The sequence below is a fragment of the Ahaetulla prasina genome, chromosome 2, assembly GCF_028640845.1.
Source record: "Ahaetulla prasina isolate Xishuangbanna chromosome 2, ASM2864084v1, whole genome shotgun sequence".
Classification (NCBI taxonomy): domain Eukaryota; kingdom Metazoa; phylum Chordata; class Lepidosauria; order Squamata; family Colubridae; genus Ahaetulla; species Ahaetulla prasina.
This window is the reverse complement of record NC_080540.1, coordinates 92,353,863-92,376,413: the sequence shown is the minus strand read 5'-3', so window position 1 is coordinate 92,376,413 and position 22,551 is coordinate 92,353,863. Positions and strand designations below refer to the sequence as shown.

General features: G+C 36.3%; 1 protein-coding gene across 4 annotated transcripts; it reads right to left on the bottom strand.

Moving 5' to 3' along the window:
* Nucleotides 1–5,192: 5,192 nt before the first annotated feature.
* On the bottom strand, nucleotides 5,193–21,898 carry CLK4 (CDC like kinase 4). Of its 4 annotated transcripts, none has more exons than XM_058170028.1 (13): nucleotides 21,781–21,898; nucleotides 19,384–19,523; nucleotides 12,169–12,391; nucleotides 10,994–11,084; nucleotides 10,562–10,628; nucleotides 8,923–9,039; nucleotides 8,661–8,827; nucleotides 8,474–8,568; nucleotides 8,132–8,261; nucleotides 7,924–8,006; nucleotides 6,998–7,077; nucleotides 5,619–5,706; nucleotides 5,193–5,528 (listed from the first exon to the last, which is right to left on the bottom strand). In XM_058170028.1, the coding sequence occupies exons 2-13, from the start codon at nucleotides 19,521–19,523 to the stop codon at nucleotides 5,391–5,393; spliced, it is 1,419 nt and encodes a 472-aa protein (XP_058026011.1). In that variant the 5' UTR covers nucleotides 21,781–21,898; the 3' UTR covers nucleotides 5,193–5,390. The 4 variants fall into 4 exon arrangements, with proteins under 4 accessions (XP_058026011.1, XP_058026012.1, XP_058026009.1 ...); XM_058170029.1 differs by lacking the exon at nucleotides 21,781–21,898 and adding an exon at nucleotides 21,372–21,760; XM_058170026.1 differs by lacking the exon at nucleotides 21,781–21,898 and adding an exon at nucleotides 21,048–21,354.
* Nucleotides 21,899–22,551: the final 653 nt, after the last annotated feature.

Genomic DNA, 22,551 nt, shown 5'->3' with positions numbered 1-22,551 from the left:
AAAAAAAATTTGCCTCTGCCTCCCAGTATCCATCCGGTATTCATCTGGCTAGCATCTTTGCAGCAAACAGCCTGGTCAGCTTCAGTACATTATCACAGCCCCAGAACGTGGCTCATCAGGGCTTTGTCCATTGCGCCCACCAAGCAACTGATCTGAACTGCTGCCGTCCCTAGGGAATGCTGCAACCTTCACTGCCAAGAAGCTGATTGGTGGTTGGATCGGCCTCCTGGAATACCACTAATCAGCTTTTCTAGGCAGCAGGGATTGCCACCACCAATCGCCGCCTATTGCCACTGCTGCCATTTGGCGGCGGCGGTGAGCATTGCCGCCTAGAACAGCTGATCAGTGATATTCTGGGAGGCAGATCCAACCACCAATCAGCTGCTTGGCAGTGAAGGCGCCAGCATTCCCTGGTGGCAGTGAACAACAGCAGCAGTTATAGGCGGCGGCGGTGACAGGTGACACCAATCCCTCTCCCCCACAATATTCCCTCTAAGATGCACAGACATTTTCACCCATTTTTTTGGGGGGGAGGGAAGTGTGTCTTAGAGTGTGAAAAATACGGTAAATAGATCTCCTTTGTAGCAGTATTTCCTATACCTTACTTGAATCAGTAACTTCCCTATTTTCAAAGTGGATTGTCTGTTCATCCCCCATTAGCAAATTGTGATGAGTGGTACTTGACTTTATTATACACAAATGTCCAACCCATTTCAGTCCTTTTAATAGCATAGAAGTTCCACAACTTCCTCTGTTCTGATCTTTTTATCTTAACTCCCAGAAATACTAATTGCCAGTTCCCCACTGTTTATAAAGTTACTTTAAAAACAGCAACACTAACACTGAACTTTGGAAGAAAATACATGCTTGACTGCCATAAAACTACATATGAACGGCAGTCAATATCATATGAACTGGAAATTCTTCACTTAGTTCCCTCTGCAGGCATCTCATAATCTGCTACAGAATGTCAGGAGCATTATAAGACAATTTACAGAAAGGGAGAATTGTGACTTTTCCCATTTCCATGAAAGCAAGCAATTGGATTTTTCACCATCAAAGAATTCCAGATGTCCAAAATGCAAATCTACTGTGCTCGTGTGAAATAAAATCTCTCAAAAAATATAGTGCACAGAATAATTAAAAATACAGTTCTGAACTGGTAAGGAAAGATAAAAAATATAGCGCTGATTCATGTAAATTAGGTATTTAAAATAAGGAAATAAGGGGCAGAGTGTTGTTTTTATTAATCACTCATCTCCAAAAATTTATGAAGTGAATTGCTAGGGAGCTTTCATTTCTTCTGAAATCTGAACTTCTTTGTGCCATTCTGCTTGAATAGTTTTCCAGAGGAAGGAGGAAAAAAAGATGAATGGGAGATAAAATATGGGCTGTTGGCCAAAGCATGTAGTTATACAAATGCCTCATGAAATTGCTATAAATGCTGTAATGACTTACGAACATTAAAAGTGGAAGCAGACAACATAATTAACCTGGAATTTCTGGCATCATACAGTATCTGACATTGATAATAACTGATGGTCAGCTGAATAGAGTTATTTACAATTAATCTGACTCAGCATTTTGTTTTGTTATATTTTTGGATGACCTTGGTTCAAACAGTCTCTTTTTATAATTACTTCACAATATTGGTATGAGAATAAAATGGCAACTGAATTATTTAGATCAAGAACAGTATCAAAATACAGTAAATACTTTTTCTATGGTTATAATAAAACCATTCAAAAAGTAACATACCTATGTTAAAAAGGCCTTCACAAAAATTGAAATGGTTTTACAGATCCTAATATTATTTTCTTGCTTAAGTTTCTTTGAAAACAACAGAAAAAGGGATTGCCATGATGTTCTTCAAATATGATTTTGGAGTTTCTTGAAGCAGGTAGCCTGGTTTCCTTCACGTCCCTTCTTCCTGTTACAGATTGCCTATAACATCAACTTTATTCTTTCACCATTAGCAGGAACCTATGTCAGTGTCCTTTTCAGGGTCCCTGAAGGTATGTCAAGGTCATGTGTCACGGAAAAGTGGGCACAGACTGTGAAAAATGCAAGGATACCCTTTGAACCATAGCTTTGAATATGGTGAATGAGAATACCAAGGACTGCAATGAGAACCAATCCATCAACATTGAACAAAAAAGACTGACTTAAGAGAATGATCAACAAGCCGTAATTTACAAACTTTGGCATGCAAACATGTTTGGCAAGGTTCAGGTTAGCAGTGGAAGGGTAAGCAAATAGGTAGGTAGATGGACTGGATGACAAAGGCCTTGAATGAGTTGTAGAGTATTTTTTTTATTTGCATTTATATATATATTTTTTATTTTTTTTATTTACATTTATATCCCACCCTCCTCCTAAGACTCAGGGCGGCTTACACTATGTCAACCAATAGTCTTCATCCATTTGTATATTATATACAAAGTCAACTTATTGCCCCCAACAATCTGGGTCCTTATTTTACCTACCTTATAAAGGATGGAAGGCTGAGTCAACCTTGGACCTGGTGGGACTTGAACCTGCAGTAATTGCAAGCAGCTGCTGTTAATAACAGACTGCATTAGTCTGTTGAGCCACCAGAGGCCCGCCCTTCTCCAAAGACTCAGGGCGGTTTACACTATGTTAAGCAATAGTCTTCATCCATTTGTATATTATATACAAAGTATAATTGAAGGTAGGCTGAGATAGAGAATGTTGGCCCACAATAACCAGGGGTGAAATGCTCCCGGATCGGACGGGATTGCGCAATCCGGTAATGATGGTGGCTGCTGGTTCGGAGAACCGGTAGCAAAAATCCCTGGCCCCGCCCCCCCGCCTCTGCTGAGCCACACCATCTGCAGAGGTTTTTTTTTTTTTACTTTTAAAAGCCGGTTTTGCTTCAGCTGAAACAGGCCTTTAAAAGTAAAAAACAGCAGAACCTTACTTGTACTCTTACTTGTAGAAAACATGTTTTCTACAAGTAAAAGTAGAGATTCTAAGGCAATTACCTGATTACTGAGGAACGCCGGGCTCCCTTTCCAGCCCGAAAGCAGTTTCAGTTTTAGCCAGACAGAATCAATCGCTCAGCTAATCTATTTCCTCTGTGATCAACTGGCTGGCTGAGGAACTCTGGGATTTGAAGTCCACAATAAAATTAAATAAAATAATAAAATAAAATATTTGTGCAGCTTTCTGAGATTTGGTGTGTTTCTGTAGTGTTTCACTCTAACTATACAAACACACCAAATCTCAGAAAGCTGTATGTGGCATATTGTGTGTGTGTGTGTGTGTGTGAGGTGTGTGTGTGTAAAGTGTTAAAGTTGGTTTTTGAGCTTTTTGTGGCTGTGTGAAGTGCAGCTGCTTTTACATTGTGTGTCAGTTGTGTTGTGTTGTATGTGTGTAAAGTGTGAAAGTTGGTTTTTGAGCTTTTTGTGGCTGTGTGAAGTGTGAAGTGCAGCTGCTTTTACATTGTGTGAGTCAGTTGTGTTGTGTTGTGTTTGTGTAAAGTGTGAAAGCTGGTTTTTGGTACCTCTTATTGTTTTTTTATACTTTGTTTATTATTTTTATTATTTATTGTTATTGGCCACGCCCACCAAGCCATCCGACCACCAAGCCACGCCCACCAATTAAGCCACGCCCACAGAACCTGGAGGGAAAAATTTTAGATTTCACCCCTGCAATGAACCACCACTAAGTGTTGAGACCAACTTAATAGCATTCTAACAATTACTGCTTTTTATATATCATGGGATTTCACTCATGGGCATAAACTAATCTAAATTATATTACGACTGCTAAATTATATTTTACTTCCAGGCATCAACTGCACATTAGAAAGTTACATCTCACTTTGATATCAGGAAGTGGTTAAGGTTTATCTATACTCTCTTCTGTATCCCCACTATATCCCCACAACAATCTACCCCCAAAAAATATTTTTTAAGTGTTAACCAAACATAATAATTAAAATAACTGAAAAAGTGGTGGGTTGCTACTGGTTCGCCCGAAGGCTCTGCCCACCGGACTGGATGCGTGCACACGCGAGTAGCAACAGGTTTTGAAACTCACCCCTGAACTGAAATATAGGTAATCCTCAAAGATATGAATGTAATGGCACCTGCCAATTACATTTATAACCCAAGAATTCATTGGAGTGAATCATGTAAACATGAAAACTCCCTGCTTTCGCCCACACATTCACAAATCAAATGCATGGGTCATTAAGTGCACAAGGTATCTGGGGTGGGGGGGAGGGTGCTAGTGATAGAACAGGCTACCCAAGGACTCTCCTAACTGATACCTTATGCTTCCCACAATTGCTTCCCTTCCATCCTGCTACATTGGGTCTCACTTGCGAATAATTAGTGAGGTGTCTTCTCTATGCCATGGTTTGTGTCCCTCCCAGGTTCCATTTTGGGCAGCAAAGGATTTTTACAAAGACTATTGGAACGTAGAGGAACACAATCACCCTCTAGTTTTGGGCAAACCTTTCCAAAAACCTTTGCTGGCAAGAACAGAGTCTGGGAGGGGCCAGTGCATCAAAGGCTGTTTACAAAGATGATCAGAGCCTAGAAGGGAGACTGCAAGCTGAGCAGGGCATGCTCATCCACTCTCCCTCTGCTCTCACCACTCTGCTTTTGGAGCACTGGGAGAAGGCAAAGAAACTGTGGCAGAGAGGCTGGAGAGGAGACAGCTTGCTAGATCTTTGCAAGGTGAGTCTCCACAGGCCCAGGGCTTGTGGAGACCCAATTATGGGGGTGGGGTGGGCATAGGGAATAGGCAGGGCAAATGTTGCAGTGCCCCTGCAGTGGTTTGTAAGGATGAACGACTGCTGTGGTGCTGCAACATTCGTAACTGTGTTGTAAGTACTTGGGTAGGTGGGTGCTATGTGGTAACTTTGAACGGTTGCTAAGTGAACTGTCTTAATTTAAGAATTACCTGTAATACTTCTTGCAATATAGAGGTAATTAATCTAAGAATCACATAAAATATTGTAATATTTTAAAATGTAAGCCTCAATGTGAAAATTTGGAGAAGCAGGATAATTTTGAATTATCTTGTTAAAACTGAATTATGTTCTTGAAATATTGACTGTCCTCTGAAAACTCTTGCTCCTAATGTCACCATTGTTTAACAGTTTCCAAGTCCATTATTGCCTGCAACTTTAACTCAAAAAAGTAGAATCACTTGTAAAAACATTCCTTTAATGTTTACATGATAACATCCATGATCAGCTGTAACTGTTCAACCAGATAATACAGGAGCATCAGTATAGACACATAACGGTTATATTTACAGAAACAACTATACAAATTAATTTATTATTTACAACATCTCACAACAGATGTTGACAGACCTAGTTCATTTCCTTTAAGGAAGACAAGAAAAGCTATCTAGCTTTTAAGGGAATCAAAGAAGTGATGCTGCAAGGCTTCATCTAGAGTTATTCTGTTGGCTGGATCATATTCTAACATCTTGCGGATGAGATCAAAAAGGTTCTCATGGTCTTTATCATGACAATGCATAAATTCCTAGGGAAAAGAGAGAAAAGCTGACTTAAAAAAAATTCTCTTAGGACATCAGAATTAAATGGGAGAAAGAATTCCCACCCCACCCCTTACCTTTAGTGGTTTGCATCGTCTCCTAACATAACGGCCTGCAGAGCTTTGTTCATCCCAGTCCAGTTGGTTATGATGAAAGTAACATTTCCTATATACAAAAAGGCTAACTATAACTTGCCAATCTCCATTTTTGGGCTATCAGTATGACCGTGCAGTTTACAAATATAATTTATTCATTCATAAGCAAATACATAAATGTTTCATTTTCTTTCAGTATTTATAATATCCTTAATACAATCCTATGTAAAATACCACATTAAATTCAATTGAAACTTATACCCAAAGTATACATATCTGTTTCGCCTTTAGCCTTGCATATAAGGCAGTAAAAGATGAGTAGCTACTCCTATGTGCTTACAAGATATGTACAATCTATTAAAATTTGAAATGCATTATTTTGACCGTACTAAATTTTTTCAAGTTTCTTCAAAAGAGTTTTTAGCTCAAAAACCACTGCTTTGAATGTAAAGGACTTTCTGAAGTGGCTGAAACAATGAAGTCTGAATTTTGAATAATGCATTCTAAACTCAGGTCTTTTCAAACTCAAAATATTTCAAACATCTATATTTTCTCCTCTAAGCACTCCTGTACTCTTCCTTTTCTCAAGCTCCTTTCAGGGATATCTTTCCTTAATCTTTCTTCCTGATGCTTGTTTTTAGAGTTGCACATAGGCTTCAGCTACTTTTCTCAACTGCCATTAATTTCTCCATTAAAAAAATACTGTCATGGATGCTACCCCTACTTTAATTCACAGCTAGTTATTTTGGTACCCAGCACCTAGAACAATTGCTGTGTATTTTAACTCGGAAATAAAAGCTCCCAAGATCAGTTTATTTATTTGTTAAATTCATTTGCCACCTATCTTGCTCTGTTGGTAGCAGTTGGAGTTATTCTTTTCTAAGCATATAATCTTAAGATTGGAAAGGAAAAGAAACTTTGCCCTGCCCAAGAACGTTTCTAACAATACATTTTAGTATATGATAAATGGAACAGATTAAGAATTCTAAGTTTCAGGGACATCTTTCTTCAATCTGTTTGGCTGCAACTCACGAATCTTAATTTGGGATGGTTTAGGAAAAACATTTTTTTGTTGCCCTTGCAATCTTAATTTATTTGGAGCAACAATCCAGGGACTGGATGTGGCAATAAAACATTCATTCCTACTTAGTTTTGTTTGCTCATGTAAAGAGTAAATGAAGCCCAGGAAAAAGGGTTGTATCCACAAACATGCAGTTTATTTGAATTAAACCAGACAAAAGAATCAGGGTTTATAATCCTATGCAAATATTACCACCATCACAGATTTTTATCCTCCCCCAAAAAAGCTTTCTTTGAATTTTTTTTGTAAAGGGCACGTTCACAATTTAAAATAAGCATACCGTGATTTTTTAATCATGTGCACTGGTAAAGGCCCAAGTATCCTCTCCATCATTGCCAGGTGTTCCTTGCTGTCATGTGTCTGCAAAAAATGAAAGCAGCTCAAAGAAATTAAGCATACACCAAAATTTAAACATTAACAATCAGAATATCTTTTGCCCATATCAGCAGTTTCCATAGAAAAAGGACAACTGTTTAGTCTCCAGGGTTCTGGAACCTGGAACCATGCAAAAACCTGGAATGCAGTGTTCCTCAACTGTATATTTTATAAGTAGTCTTTGCTGAATAATTGTCCTGTTTAGAGACCATTTTAACGTTACAATGGTTCCGACAGAATCCCCATGGTTACTTTATTGAAATTCAGGTGTTTCAGACTATAGCAGGAACCTGTGACCATTACTTGCATGCTTCATAGTCCACTTCCAACAAGAGGTTACAATGAAGAAGACATTACTTACCAATGGAGTCGTGGGTACCAAGTATGGTTGTTAAGCAATTATTACCTGTATTCAATGTGCCCTCTTTTTCAGTGATATGCATAGCATTTTACATTGGATCATTTCAGAATTCGGAATATTTGTTTGGTTTTAGTAACTGTTTGTTCTGAACTCATTGTAAATGTTCCAACAGTCTTCTGATCATGCCAGAAATACTCAGAAATTGATTACTTCCAGAATAGTAACCACAGCACTGAAACACTTAGGTAACACTGGAACAATTCAGCCATACTATATTAAAGTAAGCGATTTTTGCCTCTAAAAATGATTTATTTATTAAATATATATGCCACCCATCTCAGATAATATAAAGTTCCGATAAATAATCTTACCCACATTCCATAAGATTTCACATCAAAGGATTAACAAAGCTAAGTAGGTTCAATGTTCCATTTAATGCTAGAATTATAACTAAAAAGTTATATGCATACCTGGAAAACAGTGAAACCAAGATAATATTCAATCAAAATGCATCCTATACTCCAGACATCACAGGGCTGAGACCAACCAAGTGCTGTAACACAATTCACAATATTCTGATTATTTCATGATACTCAAGTTGAAAATAGGAAATGATAGAAATAGTTAACACCATTCATGTTATAAATGTATGTATGTATGATAAGGATTCTTACTAACCAAGTATAACTTCAGGTGCTCTATAATGACGTGTAGAGACTAAAGTGCTGTGATGTTCATTATCATATGTTGCACTACCGAAGTCTACAACTTTAATATCTGTGTTTTTCAGGGTGCGTTCATCTCGCTTCTGTAACAACGTTTAAAAAAAAAGTTGTATTTATTGATCTCTTATAATTGAAATATAGCTTCATGCAATGATTTTACTAATTGCGGCCTTACTAAATAAATTTACACAGGAATCTCATACTAAATATTAAAAATAGTATGGCAGTTGAATATATTGAACAGAATAAAAAATGCATAGGAACAACCTAGAGAGGAATATGTTTTAATACTTACCATTTTACAATTGTACTTTACTATATAATCAGACTCTACAAATAAAATATTTTCAGGTTTTAGATCTGTATGAGTCAATTTATTGTGATGCAAGACTGGAAAAAGAAAAAGAAATAGGAACTTAATACTTAACTTCCTGTATAGCATTTTAGATATAAATAATTCTTTAATCATTAAATATACTTACAGTTTATGGACTGACAAATCTGAAAAGCCATCTTTCTAATCAGTTCAATAGAAAATGGCAAAAAACTATTTTCTTTAATAAAGTCGTAGGTACTGAGTCCCAGCCGTTCAAATACAATGCAGACATGACCATGATGTTCAAACCATTCCAACATCTGTACACAACGACTAGGGAATAAAAACATGATCAAAACAAGGGATTAATAAAACAGTTAATTATTTATTTTTAAAAACATAGTATTAATGTTTCAATTTATACTTACAATGTACTACTAGGATCCAAGGTATTTAAATGCTCCAATACTTGTATTTCTGAACGAGCTGCTTCTCGATATCTACCAACACTTTTAACAATTTTTATAGCTACATGCATCTTTCTCCTAAGAAATAAAATACCGCAATTTAGGTACAGCCTTTTTCAAGCATATAAGAAAAATTCCTCTGTAACCTTTATTATCTGATACTTAGTAACTGATAGATGGGATCATATAATTCTAGCATGCTCTGATTCAGAAATAATATTAAAATATTGTATAACAGTTAACGAAAGTATAACTAGAACATTCTTTTCTCTTGTATGTAAATAATATTTGAAACCTTTTCAGATATTACAATCTGGTCATTTTGTACATATCACCATCAAACCCTACCAAAATAATACAAGAATGATTACATACTGATCAAGTCAAGATGTTGTGCCCACAAGTCAAGGGTTGGCAGGGGAGAAAATTTATACTAATTTTGTAACTGTCGGCATTATTTCTCATAATGAACCAGAGAGTCTTCCAAAGCATTTGAGCAGTATTTTATGGAAGTTCAGGCAAAGGAAAAATAAGTTTCCATATTTTCCAACTATGAGATTATGAGATCCATATCTTCCAACTATGAGATCATATAATATTTTTATTTTTAAAGAAATCTAGCAATTTCCTCTTCAAAAATAGGATATGCCAAGAAACAAAGTAGTCGAACAACTTAGTAGAAATTATTTTTAACATGCCTTTCAAGAATCCGAATAAACACCTTCCTTACAATCACCAATTACCAAGACCATAAACATATAATCCAATATTCTATTAAAATAATCAGTAAAAGGATTCAATGAAGGTGAGTTTGGCTTCATTGGCTGCTGTTTAATAACAGCAAATAAAAAAATAAAGAATCCCTAAGCTTGGAAATGCAAAGCTCAATATTTAAAGTTGAATTCATCATAAATTAACAGAAGCTCCAGTTTTCAGGAGAAGAATATGTCTCTTTTTTTCTGTTGAAGACTTAACTGCTTCAACAATTTCATTGAGGCTATAGAGCAAGCACACTAGAAACAGTGAGCAGGGCAACGCCATTCTCTTTCCAATGCGCTTACTTCTCCAAGTAGCCAGCTGCAAGAAAGGAATGTCTGAAAATAGGCTAGAACTTCAAGTCCCATAGCCTAGACTGCAAGGCAGTTAAAGTCCCTTAATAAATACCTGACCTCTCGTCTTGTTTGCCTTATGCTTTTTTAAAGTTTTATTTGTTATTATGGACTAGTATTGTTGGTTGCATGTATCAACATAATACTAAAGAGAATGGGTTTAAATAATATATTTAAAAGGCCAAAAACTACAAATGATTAAAATTAAAGTTTTAATAATAAGACAGTTAAGACTACATGTAGCTTGGAGTTGGCATGATGCGTTAAGACTTTTCTGAACTATGTTTTGAACTGCAAAAATGTTGTTATCATGCTAAGTTTACACCCTCAGCACAGAAGATGCAGAAAAAAATTAAATTATTATAGTTGGCTACCATATAACTATTTTTCTGAAGTTTGACTTGCTTAAATTAATAGCATGTGCAGAATGATTTCTACCATCATATAAACACATTTCAGTTGGTAATACTTTTGAGAAACAGGATACATACATATGATGATCAATGCATTCTACAACTTTCCCAAAGGCGCCTTCTCCTAAAGTAGAGATAACTTCATCTAAAAAAAGAAAAGAAATTAATTCCAGCTATTATCGAACTAGCTGAATAAAGCTAAACACTATTAAGTCTATCATTAAAACATTTACTGTCTGTTTCAGAATATGTTATTTTTATTGGAAAGGTGTCACAAAATAGTTATCTAGCTATCAAACTAACTTTAAGCTTTATTTACTGTTGTGGTTGTCTAAACAGCAATATTTAAGAGTACAGAAAAGAAAAGAAATAGAATACAAAGACAAAACAAAAGATAAAAGAGAGCAATGAAGCTTTCTTAGCCCCGCCCCCATGTCTCATCTAACATACTATTCTAAACAGATGTTTTGCTGACATTTTTTTTTAAAAGTGTTGAAAAATATTCTATACATCTTGCTCTTAGTACGTCTCCACTTTGACAGATCAGGTGACCCTCCTCATCATCCTCTACACTTCTGGATCTTTTCCTTCGATGGCTCTTCTGGAAACGGCACCAAGATCGTCCAGCCAATCAATATATCACAGTGAATTCAGGGTAGATTAGGCAATTCATTCAGCGGGGATATTCAGGCATTCAGTTACGCACCAGGCCACGAACAGTTGGCAGGAGCAATTTCAAATTCAGTCCCCAGAAATTCACAGGGCACAGTTTATGTTACAGAAGAAAAACATGGCAAGGAACAGATTTTCAGATAAATACTTAAAGTTGCAAGACAACAGAAACACAACACAATTTTGTCTCTTAAATTTTACATTACCAGAGGACTGAAACTAAGATTATAATCTAAATTACATCTGCTAGTTGAAAACAATTTTTTGTCATTTTTGTTTTTATAAAACAGGTCTGAACTACTTGAATTTTTAAAAAATGTAATTTGATTTTTATTAACATATTATTCATGCAACTATTTATATTCCATAATTAGACCAGCTAAAGAGAAGAATATTAGTAAAATTTGTAAACGTAGTCTACTATTTTGGTGATATACCTCATTAAGAACAAAGTCTTGCATCTCAAAATTTTCAAATTTGAACGTATACAATAAAAGTACTTTTATCATTTGTAAAATATTCAGATCTTGCTAACTGTTGAAATGGTTCATTCTCTGATAATAAAATCATCCAATGCTTAATATTTGCTTGAAATTATTTCACAGAAACATGAGGAATTCCTTACAGACATTGTATTAATAAACTAATTCCACTGAAATAGATCCATTTTGAAGAACAAGGAACAAGCTAGATAGGGTTGCTTCACCATGATGTAAGACTAATTCAAGTAAGGGTAAGACAACTATTTTTATTTTTTGAGCTGCAAGACAAAAGGCAACAAAGTAATCTGAGTTTTCCTGTTTTGGATAAATTAAGCCAAATGAAAACTCATATAGTTAATACCCTTCATTATAGTAGAACCTACATGCATACAGACACCATCATACAGAAATAATAAAAATAAAATGCAGACTTCATATCAAATCTTTCAACTATATCCAGAGAATCTAATATTCCTTGAAGTAGCCTAAAAATAATAATACATTTATTATTATTTTTAAAAGCATACATACCGAATGTGAGCTGTTGCTGGGATCATGTTTCTTATGCTTTCGTTTATGACTCTTTTTCCCACTTCGACCAGAAGATTTGCTATAATGATGGCAATGGCTTTTTTCATAATGTCTGTGATAATGCTTATGGTCATCTACGTCACAGAAGTCATTTCGATATTCTTCAACATATCTTCGGTCATGATGGTCTCTCTCATGTGTGGATGTATCGTCCAAGTAGTTACTGAAAATATATTTACATTATTTCCCCATTTCAAAAAAAGTAGTTAAAAACAAGTACCTTTTATAAAGGTGTGCAAAATATTTCCATCCTGACCTTTTTCAAATTCAAAACATTTCTTTCATGTTTGAAACAGCTATTCCATGCTTAAGCATTCAAGCTTAAACTATTTCCAAAGGAATCAGAAGATCCTGTTTCGAATGTGAAACATCTGTTTCAAACTCAAAACAAATACAGTAATTCAATCAGATGAGCTGTTTTGAGTTTGAGATGGCTTCGATTTTAAATGTACTGCACACCAGTAATATTTTCTATATTCTAATAAACTTCCAAAATGTACAATATTTTATTAGGATTCCTTTTTGTTTAAAGTTCAAATGGAAAACATAGTGTTTATTATAGAAATGAGAGTATTAAGCTCTTTTAAGTAGAGAGCACCCATATGAAAGTTGTTATTATATCAAAGTTTAGGGCATTAGTAAGAAAACAGAAAGCAGACATAATTGAAATTTCAATTACAATAATTACTATAATTATAAAAAAGTATAATCAATGAACTATCCCATGAGGATTGCTTATGCTGAGCAACACAAGAACTACTTAGATAATTCATCTCATCTGAGGATATTCTAAATCAGGGGTGTTAAAACTCACGGCCTGCGGGCCGGATGCATCACGCACTGGCCACACCTACCCCCATTTCAGTGAAGGGGTAAAAAAGTTGAGATACGTCATATGATGTGACACCGCGAATTTGACACCTCTGCTCTAAATCAACAAACCCATACACAGGGCAGGTTGAGAATATCTTTGAATTCAGCAAACACAAATGCTAAGGAGAAACTGCCCAGCACTTCAGGAAAATAGTCATGATTTTGGAAGCTTTAATGTGCAACGTTTCTTTCCCAAGTGGCCCTCTCAGTACTCTCCTTCATCCTGAGGATGTGTTCCTTCCACAACCCCATGTCAACAAAATCCTATATAATTTCACTGAAATTGTAGTTTGAGGTGGTTGTTTTTACAATAAAATATGTTTTTTATAAACTGATGACAAATTAAATCAAGTAACTAAATAGTGGAGTCACTTTTTTAACCAACAATTCAACTGAAAATAAGATTTTTAGGAAAGAATAATGGCAATTGTGAGCTTATAACCAGAGTGAACAATCAGAGTTAGGTACAGTGACCACTATCTTCAAAGACCAAACATCATTGTGGGTATATCTATTGGGTAAGGAAGTCAGTGCTTCAAACTCTTTTTGGATCACATAATTTCTAAAATAGATTACTAAATTATCAACAATAATTAGCACACAAACAAAAAGCCATCAGGGAAGGGAGTGGTATCAGATGTACAAATGGATCATGTTCCTGAGTCAAAGAAACAAGCTAGTTTTCTTAAAACACGTAAGAACTGGAAATGGTCAGAGAGTTAGAAAATGTAAACAAAACCTTCTGAGATGTGATATTTCCCATGGTAATTTTCCTTATCAGGGAGAAGAAAGATCCTGGAGAAGAAAGTTACTAGTTGGAAGATAAGATGTTCCCATGACCCCAGTGATGAATCCCTATCCTCTGAGACCGAGGATATTTCTTTGGAGGCTTTTGATTGTGATTCAATTAAAACAGATAGATGTGTTTGTAATGGATGTGGTTGCTTGCCTATCTTATGTAAAACTTTAAAATTTCATATCTCATCTAGATAAGCTGCTCAACAGTGCTGGGGAGGAGGCAGTAGTTATGTCCATACCAATTATATTAAGAAATAGCCAAATTTAGGCTGCTTACTGAATCCAGGATTGCCAAGTCAGCATTCTTATAAATGTTAGTTGCCCTCCTATAGCCAGAACAAGATAGACAAGCAATGCTCAGAGGTCAGAATGTGTGAATGAAACTATGTCAGGAGAAGAGATTTAAATTTGTTCAATACCGGGGAATGTTTTGGAAGGAAATACAGGATTCATCTGAACTGAAATGGAACCAGGCTGCAGGTACACATTACAGATGTAGTGAAGCAGCTTTATGCTGATTCCAGCCAGCATCTGATTTGGAAGGGTGTAGGAAATACTGTAAGAAATAGGACCACTGTGGAGTGAACTAATGAATAGTCCGCTGAAAAACTGAAAAAAATGAAAATATGAAAAAGATTCATACCAATATTTGAATACCAACATGTATCTGTGCTAGCAGTCTGCAAGCCAAAAACACAGATATAATAGAGATTTGGTGACAACCAATGGAATATAGTAATTTCCAATGTTTGGCAGAGCAGGATGCCTTGGAAATATATATAGCCAGGCTTCAAATCTAATGTACTAGAAAATATTGTAGGACAAGATACCTTCATAGAATCACTAAGGTGCCAGTATATCTGGCCAAAATTGTGAACTAGATCTAAGGATATGTTATTGCTCAGCCAATCAAAATACTGAAGAGTTCTTGAGTTGTTGAAATAATTCACAGAGGCATGGTAAGATAAATTCTTGTAAAAATGGAAGCTATTTGATTACTAGTACATACTTGGGCATAACAAAAAAAATATGTCATAGAATAGTTGATCTTAGAACCAACCATGTCGGAAATAAACTTAGATTCAATTTTAAGTAGTGTCCATATTCTCAATTGAGATGTAACTGTCTAGAACTAATATAATTATATTTAGCATATATACCATGGAAACTGTCAGTTGCGTCCAAAAGTCACATCTGAATATAAACAAAAACTACTCATGCTGCATAGTGGTAACTTAAAACTACAATAATTGATGCTCAACTATATATATTTCACAATATATGAAAGGATCAACCAAAATCAGGAAGAGGCCAAAATGACTTTCTAGTTGTGTCCAGGACATGCAAAAGAAGGCTACCTTCAGAACAGGAAAGCCTATTCTAATGGGAATAAAAAGGAGCATAAAACCTGGCTGAAAACATATATGATAAGGAATGCAGACAAGAATTTTGAGAAGCACATGGCAAAAATCATAAAGGAGAATAAAAACATCATTAAACATATTCAAAGCAAAAAAAAAAAGTCAAGAAGCTGGCTACTAAACAATAAAGGCAATAAAGGCATGAAAGGTACCCTCAAGAATAATACTAGCAAAGGATTTGAATGGTGACAAAGCAAAGCAACTCTCAGTCATAAAAAGTTATAATCCTCATATTAACTTAATCTGTGCAAAGGTATTCCTGGTCACATTCTTTTCAAGCAGGAGATGTGAAGCCAGGAAGACCTCTATATTATAACCAGTTCTGTTGGTAAAGTATAATCCTATTTGAACCTAAAGTAGGAAAATTCCTGGCAACAGAACCATGAATTTTGTCAATCAATTTTGTGTTTATTTATTTTAGAAATGTATACTATTTCCCAACTCTACAGTAAGTATGAACAGTGTATAATTAAAACCAATAATTCAATACAATTAAACAACACCAAAATATGAGATCATTAATTGATGCCAAGGAGCACTATAGCCCAAAGCCTGATTTTCCTGGTGCTGTGACAGTTTCTAAATCTTACTGGATGACATTTCTTAATTGATGGGACATGCAGCATGCCAATTCTGCCCAATTGTACAGGCAAGATGGAAGCAAATGGAAAACAGACAGTCCTTTAAATAACGAGCTTATACATGAAGGGTTTTATAGATAATAACCAGCACTCTGTATTGCGTTCAGAAGCCTATTTAAATCAGTACAGCCCATGGAGTAAAGCTGTTACCTGGGTGTGATGAACCATGCCCAAAATTGTCTGCACTTTTTTTTAAATTTGAATTTATATCCCGCCCTTCTCCGAAGACTTAGGGCGGCTTACATTGTGTTAAGCAATAGTCTCATCCATTTGTATATTATAGACAAAGTCAACTTTTATTGCCCCCAACAATCTGGGTCCTCATTTTACCTACCTTATAAAGGATGGAAGGCTGAGTCAACCTTGGGCCTGGTGGGACTTGAACTTGCAGTAATTGCAAGGAGCTGTGTTAATAACAGACTGCATTAGTCTGTTGAGCCACCAGAGACACTGCTGCATTCTGGACCAGCTGCAATTTCTGAGTGGTTTTCAAAAGCAATCCCATGTACAGAACACTGACTATCTCAAGGGCCTCCTGATTCAGGCAAGTAGTTTAAACCAGGGGTGAAATCTAAAAATTTTCCCTACCGGTTCTGTGGGCGTGGCTTAATGGTCAGATGACTGGGTGGGTGTGGCCAATAACAATAAATAATAAAAATAATAAACAAAGTATAAAAAACAGTAAGAGGTACCAAAAACCAACTTTCACACTTTACACACACACAACACAATACAACTGACTGACTCACACACAATGTAAAAGCAGCTGCACTTCACACAGCCACAAAAAGCTCAAAAACCAACTTTCACACTTTATACACACAACACAACACACACACAAAATGCCACATACAGCTTTCTGAGATTTTGTGTGTTTGTGTAGTTAGAGTGAAACACTACAGAAACACACCAAATCTCAGAAAGCTGCACAAATATTTTATTTTATTATTTTATTTTATTTTATTGTGGACTTCAATTCCCAGAGTTCCTCAGCCAGCAAAGCCAGCAGCATTAGTTGATCACTGAGGAAATAGATTAGCTAAGCAATTGATTCTGTCTGGGCTAAAAGTGAAACTACTTTCGGGCTGCGAAAAAAGCCATGCGTTCATCAGTAATCAGGTAAGTGCCTTAGAATCTCTACTCTTACTTGTAGAAAACATGTTTTCTACAAGTAAGAGTACAAGTAATGTTCTGCTGATGAGGAACTCAGGTGAGACCATCAGAGGAGACTTTAAAAAAATTTTTTTTAAAGTTTAAAGATCTCAGCTGAGGGGCGGGATCCTCAAAGGCTTTTTTTTAGTTTTAAAGGCTGTTTTCGGCTGAAGAAAAACCGGCTTTTAAAAGTAAAAAAACCAAAACCTCTGCTGATGGTGCGACTCAGCAGAGGTGGGGGGCGGGGCCAGGGATTTTTGCTACTGGTCCTCCGAACCAGCAGCCGCCATCGCTATCGGATCGCGCGAACCGGTCCAAACTGGGAGCATTTCACTAAAAAGACTATCATTTTTGGAGACTCCACTACTAATCCAAAGACAGTGTTAAATAGCACAAGCTATGCAGCAGTAACAAACTCTCTATACCCTAAAGCTCAACTATAACCACCCTTTTTCTCCACCATCAATTTTACCTTCTCACACTTACTGATTCCCTCTCCCAGGTCTTGGAAAGCAGCTAACATTAACTATCCACAATAACAGTCAAACATCCTCAATTTAACTGTCAATCCACAGCATCTCCTCAAAGTGCAAATTTCAGCCTTGCTGCACTGAGCAGCTGAAAGGCAGTTGCATAGCAAAATTAGGACTAGGGGCTACCTAAGGAACCTCACTGGAAGGATAATCAAACAAGTAAAAGGAAGCACTTTTTCACATAATTCATAATCAGTCTGCATAATTCATTATCATATGATGACAGTCACTGGAAAGTTTTAAAAGGATATTGAATACATTCACAAAGAGCATGCTTACTGGGGATTACTAATCTTGAAGACTCAGTTTACTTCCAGGTTTGGGACAACATTCCCATATATAAAATATAAAGGAACAATGGTAGAAAGAGAGTATGTATCCCTCTTCTGTTTGTGAGAACAGGGACATCTGGGTTGCTATTGAGAATGAAAAGGTTGGACTGAAATGAGCCTTAGATTGGTCTGCATAATAGTTGAGCTTTTAATGAACACCGCAGGTGCTAAAAAAAACCCTTTGGGTAGGTTATGAACTGCTGAGGGTAGGTTATGAACTGCTGAGTGAAAATTATCAGGATCATCCTCAAAGACATCAACTCCTCATATATCCTTCCGACTAGCTAAAATCAATTTACACTATGCAGTTTATTACACTATATGAATTGTGATATGCCTCCATAGATATGGAGAGATGCCTCCATACGTAGGGCAGAGATGAACCACAGTCAAGAGCTGGCCACTAAAAAGGGTCTAATTAGATCCTTGAAAAGAAAATAGCTGGGGGTGCAATAGATAAGGCTCGCACATCCAATACAAACCATTTATACAGCAATAAAATAATTATACTGAACTAAATCTTGAGGGAATTTAGTGTTATCACTTTCCACAAACAGTCTAGCAAATAAATAAAAAATAAAACAAGTTAAAAACATACAGTGTTACGTATCCCAACTTCAGATAATTTATTAATCAAATGTATATAGCTGCCCATCTCATAAGAAGTGACTCTGAGTGACATACAATAGTCAGTAGAAAAAAATACAAATATAAAAAGACATTTAAAAATAGAAAAGCAGCATTATAATGAAGGTGATTAGTGAAAATTATATTAAGTACCATCAATATAACCCTTCTCTTGGAAAAAGCATCCAATTAATATTAGACATAAAAATGTACTTTGCAAGCTTAGCTCATAAAAACTTTGCATAAATGTATCAAAGTTATTAAATAAATTGTTGGTTCCTTTCCTTACTATTTTACTTTCTAGAACTCCAGTGAGCAATATTACTATAAAAGGAACTGTCCTCATCTCACTAAATAAAAATAGGAACACATCATTTGTACTACTAATTACACTACTTAAAAAAAACAAAATAGAGCAAAAATATATAATTCATTAAATCAAATAAAAACATTATTATTATTAAATTTATATGCCACCCATCTCCCTGATAAGGTGACTCTGGGCGGCTTACAAGCAGTAAAAACATAAACAATTAAATTTTTAAAAATTATATAAAATCTAGAACCAAGAAAATGGATAGCACAGAGATGAGCTTTTTTATCTCATCAACTACTTCCAGTGGTAAGCAATGCCCAAGGAAACTGGAAAAGCCAAGTTTTAATACCCTTCCAGAAGGCCACAAAGGTGAGAGCAGTTCTCCCCTCTTTAAACCTTATTTATAATGATTATATAATTATTCCACACCATATTTATAATTAGAAAGTTATAGTTAAGTACCTGTCTACAGTTTTACGTGATTTATAGCGTCTGTAATTTCGTTCACTACTAGGAGACCTCTTCTTATGCTTTCGGCTTTTTGTAGTTTTTTCTTCTCCTCTGTCATCTTCTTCATAATAAGCTTGTTTTGAGTGCTTCATCTTTTAAAAGAAATATATCAAGATAAAAGTATTACATGCTAGTTTAATAAAACATTAAAATAAATTAAAAGCACAATCTGAAATATTAAGACAAAATGGACTATTATTTCAATAGGAGTTGATTTTACTTGAATATGGCAAATAAAAGTAAGGTTATATTCTAATTTCTATTTAGTGGAAATAAACCTCATTAGACAGTGAAATTTATTTTAGAGTTATTCAAAGAGCAGTTTACAAAAAAATATTTAAATCTGTAAATACAGAATCATTAATTTAAATGCAAAAGAATTTCTGCCCACTTATTGTATTCCCTTCCATTCCTCATTACTGGAACCCACTATGCTATCTATCAAGGCAAAGAAACAGAATAAATATTAAAAACATTTTAGGTTAGATTGTCTTAAGGCTGGAAACTTACTCCCTTCAAATCCCTTTCTCTACAATTTCTTCACTCTGCAAGTTGTAACATGGGGGGGAGGGGTAAAGCAAGGAATTTATGTGGGCAATCTCTCTTTGCTTGACCTTTCTTCCCTGCCCACTGAGGATTAGAAAAACTGGAGAGGAAGAGATTTCAAGAGATTAAGCTGTCTGCTCTTCTACACATTGAAAGCAAATATGATCACGCTGGCAATGAGATAGGATATATAGTAAGCTGTATATGTAGCACATTCATAGCTCCCAGCCAATGCCCAGCTCGACCATCATGGATTTCGATGAAATTTTGCGTGAACATGCACACATGTCCTCAATGAACATTGGTAAAGTGTTATGTGTGCCGCTGCAATACTTGCGGAGATATAGGCCCCATACCGCAGCCTTCTACAGTATGACTGAGATTCCAGCAACTTTGAAACATAGTATCTCCTGCAATATTTTGTCAAGAGAAAGAAAACTTGGCCATCTTGTACAACTGTTTCTGCTCTATTAAACAAAATAATAAAAACATTCTCATGAGCGATCTCCATCTAGATAATTTGGAGCAAAGTTGGCTGAAAATAGTGCAGCTCAAAAAAAGGTTAAAGTTTGGCTTTTTATATCTCTGGAAGGAAAGGTATGATAAAGGTGAAACTTTGTGTGTAATAACTTAGTAACACAAGGTTTTTGAATATAAAATTTCATCATCCTACTGTTTCCCAATAGTTTACAAATTGAGTGTAAAGTTGACGATTTTTGTAAAAACGCCAAAAATAGGGTATTTTCAGCCTGCTTTTACAAAATAGATCTTCTGGAAACTCTGTGAAATCATTCTCATTAGAAACAGCATATTTCAACCCCCCCTAAAAAGTATGGTTGGTAACACTTTACCAATGTTCATTGGGGACATGTGTGCATGTTCACACAAAATTTCATTGAAATCCATAACAATTGAGCAGGGTTCCCCAGACCACTTGACGCGGAATGGCATGTTCTGCAAACACAGCCATCATGGTTTATTCATAAACCATAGCTTAACATTGTTTGAATGTCATTAACATCATATCCCAACTGTAGCCCATTAAGATTTTCTGTAATGTGTAAACTCACTGAAAATCAATGTTGTCTCCTCCCACTGTATATCTCGTTACCTTTTGTTGAAGAGCATGTTCCAGCTTAAACTGGGAAAGAGAGGGGCAACAAGCATCCCTGACAATGCAATGCAACAAACAATAATAGCAAATCAAGACATTAAATGCAACCATGCTCATTTTTAAACTGACTTTCTGTTACCATCTTTTTTATGGATCTGTTTTATTGGCAATTAGTGAAGTCCTAATGCAAAAGAGGGGTGTACCTATCTCGACATTACATTTATTCGGCTGTGATTATTCGATGCAGAAAGACACTTTTTTATGCAGTCAAAAATCTTACCTCTACACCTAACAGGTGCAATACATACTTGACACGCCCAATCCCATATTTAGCCCCCTGGCATCTCCAGATAAGCCTGAAAAAACTGATTTTTCTACTCGTGAAATGGCTGCTGAGGCGTAATGTGGATCATTCCGATATATCAAATATTTTTAAATTTAAGTCACATCGTTCGCTTTCTATTTTTTAGCGTAAAAACTGCAGCAACGAACCTCAGGAAAAGTATCGGGGTTGGGAAAACCTCTTTTGCTGCTGTGCAAGTTAACTCAGGGGAGGGGGAATTTTTGTTTTTACAGCAACTTTTATCGTCGATTTGTTCTCCTTCTCATTCCCTCAAACGGAGCTCCGAGGCTTTTCCCCCCTCCCCAAACCGTAGAATCGTCCCAAAGACGCTCCCATTTACACCTACCTTTTCCCCCCCTTTACAAAGGTGACCTTTCCGGTCGCTTCCTGGCTATGAGCAGGTAGGAAGATGACGGTTTCGGCCGTTATCAAGTAGCCAAACAAACAAAATGGCGGCTTCCTTCCTCCCTTCCTCCCCCTAAATGACGTCACACATCCGAGGGCGGGAAGAAGGCTGCAGCTTTCACGCCTGGATTTCTTTATAGACCGACCGCGCCGTCCAAATTTTTGGGTTTTTTAAAAAACTTTTGAGTGTCGTGGCGTGGAAGCCTGTTTGCCCCAACATTTAAATCGGGAACTTTTAGAGGCGAACTTCAGAAAAGGTGACTGTGGGGAAGGGTAGCAGTGCTTTTGTCACCACAGCCTGAAAGTGGAGGGGAGAAAGGCAGAAAATAAGCGTGGGGCCAGGTGGAATTGTATCGACATCAAGGGTATCCAAACTTGAGTCTCTTGCGATTTCGACTCCCAGAATTCGCCGGTGTGAAATTATTTCTTTATATTCCGCCTTTCATTTAGTTTTTATAAATAATTCTGGGCGGAGGCGAACACGCATTGTGCTCCTTCAAGCGTTTCTAAATCTATTTCTGCCGGGATCTTGGGTTGTTTTTTTACATCAGTGCTTCTGCAGCCAAGAAAAAGGATGATCTGCCTTCTCCGTGGGAACGAATGCTGAATGCGACGGGGGGTGGGGGGAGAAGGGGGTTGGTGGCAGCAGTGCGGGCTTCCATAGAGCTGCGCGTCCAACTTGTGACGTTAAAAGCAGCTTAAGATGGTAGTT

Excerpts from the sequence above, each read along its gene's own strand:
- CLK4 (XM_058170028.1), bottom strand. The coding sequence starts at position 19,523 with ATGAAGCACTCAAAACAAGCTTATTATGAAGAAGATGACAGAGGAGAA. Across the intron at positions 10,629-10,993 it reads AGACGTACTAAGAGCAAGAT|ATGAAGTTATCTCTACTTTA; the intron begins GTATAGAATATT and ends TTCTTTTTTTAG. Across the intron at positions 8,262-8,473 it reads TAAAGTACAATTGTAAAATG|AAGCGAGATGAACGCACCCT; the intron begins GTAAGTATTAAA and ends ACGTTGTTACAG.